Raw genomic sequence first — 7304 nt, forward strand, 5'->3', positions numbered from 1 at the left:
CCTACCCAGCAATAATACAGGATAAGTAAGAGTCAGGCTTTGGGTCAGAGAGACTGGTTCTTTCAATATAACAGTGAGATAATCTTGGGCACTGTGCCTCTGAGCCTCAGTTTTCCCATCTATAAATAGGGAGAGCAGTAGTGGCTGTATGAAAGGTGGTTGTTCAGATTTAAACAAGACAATAAAAGTAAAGTGCTTGGCAGAGGTCTCCAGGGCATAGGAAACACTCAAAATTTGCTTGGCATTATTAGCTCCACTTGCATTGGGGTAGGGATGTGTTTATCAATCTTTTTTTCATTATTTGCCCCCTAAGGAGTCTTTTTAGATATTTCTTTCCAATTATCCTCCACCCATGAAATTTTAATACTACAGCTATACTGTGTATCTGCTTACATATGTGTATCAGATGTTTATATATAAAAAGAGGAAGACTTTTCTCGCCTTTCAAGAATAAATTTTACCGGGGCACCAGGTGACTCAGTAAGTTAAGCATCCCACTCTTGGTTTCAGCTCAAGTCATGATCTCAGGGTCCTGGAATCAAGCCTTCTGTCAGGCTCTGTGCTCAGGAGAGAGTCTACTTGAGATTCTCTCTCTCCCCCTCCCCTAACTCTCCCCCACTCATGCATGCACATGCACTCTCTCTAAAATAAATAAATAAATCTTTAAAAAAAGAATAAATTTTACCCCCTTGGGATTTATATTGCTCCCCCCCACCCCCCCATTGAGAATGCATGACATAAAGGTTTGGAATAGCCCAAATGAATGTTTTTCTATGCAAATGTGTATTAGTCAGTGTTTTTCATCAGTGCATGACAAGGCATCCCATCCTTTCTTCTCAGCCTGCTTCAAACTCCTCCCCATCCACCCTCTCAGGCATAAGGAATCCTCCATCAGCACCAACCTGCACTTGGGTCCCTCATTCTGTTCTTGGCTGAACACTCCTTCTCTTTTCTGGATCTCAGTTTGGGGGGGGGGTGGCTCTCGTGTAATGAACTGGCTCCCTTTACTAGACAGGAAGTCCCTATTCCCTCCTGCAGGATAAGAACTTTAGAATTTCCTTTGCCTCCCAGAGCTAAACCTTTGCACACAGTAGATTCTGAGGATGACATGATTGTTCACATATGAATAGTCTGCTTGCTAATTTTGTCTTTTTTCAGTCTTGACATGCTGGTGTCACCCACCCTTATGCTTTAAGTAACCTGAGGACAGAGCTGCCTCTTTCTACCCTTGTCCCCTCACTAGGTTCTGAATACCCACTTGCTAACTGAACAGTACAGACTAAATCTAGCCCACAAGTGATTTTGTTTGCCCAGTTCAGTGTTTTGATTCTTTTTTCTTTATTTTGGAGCATTTAAAAATCAGGAGGTTTTGGGCGCCTGGGTGGCTCAGTTGGTTAAGCGACTGCCTGCAGCTCAGGTCATGATCCTGGAGTCCCGGGATCGAGTCCCACATCGGGCTACCTGCTCAGCAGGGAGTCTGCTTCTCCCTCTCCCGCTCCCCCCTCTTGTGCTCTTTCTCTCTCTCAAATAAATAAATAAAATCTTTAAAAAATAACAAATAAAAAAAATAAATAAAAATAAAAATAAAAATCAGGAGGTTTCACATAAAAACCCAGCGTTCTTCCTTCTTTAGAAAAATCTGAGGATTTGGTCATACTGAGCCCACATTTCCCCATAACCCCAGTGGGCTGGCACATGGTGTGCACACTCTCATTTTTCATATTCCCTAAGCAGGCTGCTTTGACAAGTGATGATACTGCTTGTCTTTTCTAGACCCCCAATGTTCAGCCTTTGTAAGGTAGGTGTTTGAAGGGGGAGGGATAAACCAATTCTTCTCTTCCTGGAACTGTTAAATAACTGCTCCCCTAAGTCCACCGATTTTACCTTCTTCCCAGGATATGATCTTCATCTTAACAAATGCTTACCATAGCCATTGCCAGGAGCCCCGGGCACAGAGTCGCCATATGGATTTGCCATCCCCATGGATTTCATTGCAATGCTTTCAGGGTAATCTTCATTCTCTCTCTCAAGGACACCCAAGGGGCCATCACCCCTATGACGAAATGAGGGCCGGATTGAAGATGTTCTGCTGAGCACCCTGAAATCCCAAAAATAACGGATCAAGATTCACCCAGGAGCATAGTAAGGACTGTCATCCATTCATCATCCATCCATCCATGCATCCATTCATTCATTCCACAAATGCTGACTGAATGCCAACCATGTGTTAGGCAAGGTCTAGGGGGTGAGAACACAAAGATAAAAACACGAGGTGTCTACCCTCAAGGAACTCTCAATCCAGTCTGGTAGAGCTTCTTAGACACAGTTAAGCAATTATAATACAAGTAGTAACTGGTGAGTACCTGAAGACAGGCCCAAGGAGTTCAGAGGAAAGAGAAAAGAATTCTGGCTGGCAGTTTGGAGGGAAATCTACATGGAAAAGAAACATTGCAGGTAGGATTGGAAGGATAAATTCATACATAAAGGGGCGCCTGGGTGGCTCAGTCATTGAGCGTCTGCCTTCGGCTCAGGTCATGATCCCAGGGTCCTGGGATCGAGCCCCGCATCAGGCTCCCTGCTCAACAGGAGGCCTGCTTCTCCCTCTCCCACTCCCCCTGCTTATGTTCCCTCTCTCACTGTCTCTCTCTCTTTCAAATAAATAAATAAAATCTTAAAAAAAAAATTCATACATAAAGAGTTAGGAGGAGAGCATTCCAAGGATGAAGAACAGCATAAATAAAGGTGTAAGACCATAAACAGGAGTGCTGAATATATAAAGGGAATACTATAAAAATGAATTAACCTGGAGCAATGGTCTCAATTTTAGGTACATACCAATTCCCAGTCCCTGCCCCAGACAATGACATCAGAAGCTCTGAAAGTTGGGTCCAGATATTTGTATTATTTTTATTTATTTTATTTATTTATTTTTTAAAGATTTTATTTATTGATTTGACAGAGAGAGACAGCCAGAGAGAGAACACAAGCAGGGTAAGTGGGAAAGAGAGAAGCAGGCTTCCCGCTGAGCAGGGAACCCGATGCGGGGCTCAATTCCAGGACCCTGGGATCATGACCTGAGCCGAAGGCAGACGCTTTACGACTGAGCCACCCAGGTGCCCCGTGGCATTTGTATTATTTTTAAAGTTCTCCAGGTAATCAGGTGATTCTAAGGTTCAGTCCAGGTCAAGAACCACTGTACTAGAGGTAGGGAGAGTAGATAAGGAAGGTGGGGAGATGGGAGGAAGTCAGTTAGGCGGGTCTTTGGAAGCACTTTACATTAGACCAGTGCATCCTACTTCTTAATTGTTATCAGGGCGCCTGGGTGGCTCAGATGGTTAAGCGTCTGCCTTCGGCTCAGGTCATGATCCCAGGGTCCCGGGATCGAGTCCCACATCGGGCTCCCAGCTCAGCGGGGAGCCTGCTTCTCCCTCTGACCCTCTCCCCTCTCATGCTGCTTCTCTCTCGCTCGCTCTCTAAAAAATAAATAAATAAATAAAATCTTAAAAAAAAAATGTTATCATAAGCAAAGCAGTGTGGTCTTTCTTCCAAAGGTTATGGAGAACCATGGAAGATCAAAAACCAAGGAATGAGGGGCGCCTGGGTGGCTCAGTCGTTAAGCATCTGCTTTCAGCTCAGGTCATGATCCCAGGGTCCTGGGATAGAGCCCCATATCAGGCTTCCTGCTCCACAGGAAGCCTGCTTCTCCCTCTCCCACTCCCCCTGCTTGTGTTCCCTCTCTCGCTGTGTCTCTGTCAAAATATAAATAAATTCTTAAAAAAAAAAACAAAAAACAAGGAGTGAGAGAATCAAAGGTATATTTTGAAATGATGAATCAGGCAGAGGGGGTAAGGCCAAGGAGGCCATTTTGATCTGGTTCTGTTAATCCTCCTATTTAGGTTCTGAAGACATTTGACCCTACTGCACACCCAAATCTTATATCCTTATTCCTCAAGATAAATACAAGCCATTAGCTTTTGTTGAATTTATACATATTACTAGTAGAACTAGTACATGCCAAATGAGACTCATATTGGTTAAATTTTCACAGGATAAAATTTTTTATAGATTAAAAATAACAACCTGACTAAAGAATCACGTCTTGTTGACAACAGGAACATCAAAAACTTACCCCAGAAAAAAATCAGATTTGGTAGAACTAAGTCATCCAAACTAACACTGTCAATGTCCAGTATTGTACTTAGTAAAATTTGTCAATGACCAAAAATTGCTGGAAAATTAAAAAGATTTTGGACAAAATTTAGATCTACAAAATCTGAACTAGGAAAAACTGGACTTAGTTTTTTAGAATGAACTTAAAGGAATACCAACAATGGGGAAACTATGATTGATAAAATCTGATGACTACAACAACAATGTAGAAGATCAATAAGCTAAACCTGCCATAAACATGAAAAGTGGTCAATTCAGATGACAATAATTATAGTAAAACAAAAGTGAAAGTGGAAAGAAATCAGGAGTGGTTCAACCACCTTGAATGAAAAAAAAAAACAACAACAATTGAGGAATTAAGTTGAGTTCATGGAGTTAGATCTTCAAAAGATTTTCTTGGTTAAAAATGCATTCCTGTGGGGCGCCTGGGTGGCTCAGTTGGTTAAGCGACTGCCTTCGGCTCAGGTCATGATCCTGGAGTCCCTGGATCGAGTCCCGCATCGGGCTCCCTGCTCGGCAGGGAGTCTGCTTCTCCCTCCGACCCTCCCCCCTCTCATGTGCTCTCTCTCAAATAAATAAATAAAATCTTTAAAAAATAAATTAATTAATTAAAAAAAATGCATTCCTGTGGATATAATTCTGGTTAAAATGTTTGAGTTCATAACTATCAAGTCTTAACCCTAACTTTATTGGCAAAGTAGCAGGGTCAAAACAATGGGAATCTAAATGTCTTGTAGGGATTATAGGAAGAGGTAGGAGACTGGGGAGGGTGCTATCCAAGCAAGAGGTGATGAAAGATTATGTTCAGGTAAGGGCTTGAAAGTTCAGACTGAAAGTCCATGGCCCAGGTGAGGTCTACGGTAGGTATGAAAGTTTCCTACAACTTCAGGTCACAGAAACCATCTTACGCGTCCCTAACCCAAACAACACCAACCAGGTTCCACTGGCTTGATGAATTATCATTCAGCGCCCCCCCCCCCGCCCCCCACAGGACGGAGATGCTTGCGCTTACTCTCTGGTCATTTCTGAAGTCTCAGAAGAGCCATAATCATGACCATTCTCAGCAACTGGGTAATCAGGCTTCCCCCAAAAGTCTGGAGAGTTCTGATAGTCCTCAGCGTTGGGATAGTCTGGCTCCCCAAAAAAGTTTGGAGAGTTAAGTTGATTCTCAGCTCCTGGATAATCAGGCTCTCCCAGAGTGTCCATGTATGGATTGATTCTGGAACCAGCATATTCTGGATTCCTTCTGGTACCGGGATGGTTGGAATTTGCCCTGGAGCCAGGATGATTAGAGTTTCCCTGAGCTCCAGGGTAGTCTGGCTCTCCCAAAGAGTCGAGATAATCAGGATTTGTTCTGGAGCCTGCATAGTTTCCACTGCTTCTGGAACCTGCAAAATCAAAATTCCGTTGGGATTCAGAGTAGTCTGGCTCTCTGGATGAGCCTGGATGGTATGGTTTGCTCCAAGATCCAATATAATCTGGCTCTGCCAAAGGTATGGGATAATCTGAACTTCTTCTGGAGCCAACAGAGAATGAGTTGCTTCTGGTGCCAGACTGGTCTGGATTACTCCGAGATCCAGGATAATCTGGTTCTGCTAGAGACCCAGGATAGTCTGGACCTGTTCTGTAGTCTGCAGAGTATGGGTTGCTCCTGGTGCTAGGGTAGCCTGAGTTGTTCAGAGCATCTGGAGAATCTGGATAATCCTGAGTTTTCAAATGCCCCCACATACGGTTCCGAGATCCTGAATAGTCAGGGTAATCTGGATCTTCCTCATACCCATTATTCCTGTAGTAGGCAGACATGCTGGCACAGATTCTTCACCCTGGAGTGTTAAAATGTTCCTGCATTTGAGTTACTCAGGGATCTTTTTTTAATCTGAAAAACAAAAAGAAGGAAACATTCATATTTTTTTCTTCCCTGCCAAGACTGCTGGTTATCTTCCACTATCTATTCTCCTTTCTTTCACAGTTGGGTGCACAGCTGCCCAGAATCAGAAGTATGCTTCCCAGTCTCCTGTGCACCAATATGTGACCAGGAGAGTGGACAATGGGATGTGAGCAGAAGCAATAAATAGAACTCCCAGGTTTGTGCTGTTCAAGGCAAGGGGCATTTCTCCCCTTCTTGGTCTTCTTACCTACCTCCTGTGGGCTGGAATGTGGAAATGATAGTGTGCCCTCTTGGTCCATGGACACAAAGGCGGCACCTACCCTAGAGATCACAGCACAACAGATGGAAGAAGCCTGGGTTGCTGATGACATCACAGATCAGTGCCAACATATCAGCTTGGGCTTTTATGTAAAAAAAAATAAAATAAAACTTTATCTTGCATAAACCACTGTTTTGGGGGGTCTCTGATACATGTGGCCAAACTTAGATCCTAACCACTACATTCCTTTGGTTGTAGGAGAAGCAGAACAAAAAAACCAAAAGACTGGAAGAAACAAGGACCCTTTGAGCACTTTGAATGCACTTGTGGTTGTAGGATTGATCAAAGCATAAATTAGTATGAGTGTGCAAAGGAAGAACAGTTGATGGTAACTAGAGGAATTGGGTAAGAAGACAAATACTACCACTCCTTCCAGTTTGAAGATACGATTTTGTGAGTTCTCTGAGCTCTAATCTATAGACATGGTATACTTTCCAAATCAGAAAAAATGGGATTTTAATTTCTAAGTGTGCTGGATATCTGTTGCTTTTACTAGCCTATTATTCATTTCCCCTTTTTTTGGCATCAACGCCCTGATTTTCATCTCGGCATCTGCCCCTCCCCATTCCTGACTCCAAGAACTGTCACATGACCCAGGCATAGCCAATCAGTGTCCACTATGCCCCTGGCCACAGGGTTTGGCTCAGGAATGGGCGGGCACATAACCCATATTGGTCCTCCAGGACCAAATTAACTGAGAAAGACGCACTCTTAGGTCACTAGGTTGCCATGGTGATGGAATGTGAGCCTGGAACTGCTAGTATAGTGACCATAGAAACAGAGAAGAAAATAAGTAGGGGAGAAAACAGAAAGGAAAAATCAACAGGATTTGTGGACTGACCAGATATTGGAAGGGTGAAAGGTAAATCAAAAGACAAAAATAGCTCCACAGTTTCAAGCCAGCGTGATTAGGTAGTGTTGATGTAA

The 7304-nt window shown here is 43.3% G+C and overlaps 1 protein-coding gene across 1 annotated transcript in view; it reads right to left on the reverse strand.

The window, feature by feature from the left end:
• The window catches only part of TMC5 (transmembrane channel like 5), a 44317-nt gene that overhangs the window by 32844 nt on the left and 4169 nt on the right, over positions 1-7304 (reverse strand). Inside the window, exons 2-3 of the mRNA XM_081818874.1 lie at positions 5183-6046; positions 1926-2098 (exon numbers count right to left, since the gene is read on the reverse strand). Of these exons, the coding sequence (XP_081675000.1) occupies positions 1926-2098; positions 5183-5973 (964 nt within the window). The 5' untranslated portion in view covers positions 5974-6046. The remainder of the gene's footprint in view (positions 1-1925; positions 2099-5182; positions 6047-7304) is intronic.

Source organism: Leptonychotes weddellii, chromosome 5, assembly GCF_054177405.1.
Source record: "Leptonychotes weddellii isolate Sample4059 chromosome 5, ASM5417740v2, whole genome shotgun sequence".
NCBI classification, from domain to species: Eukaryota; Metazoa; Chordata; class Mammalia; order Carnivora; family Phocidae; genus Leptonychotes; species Leptonychotes weddellii.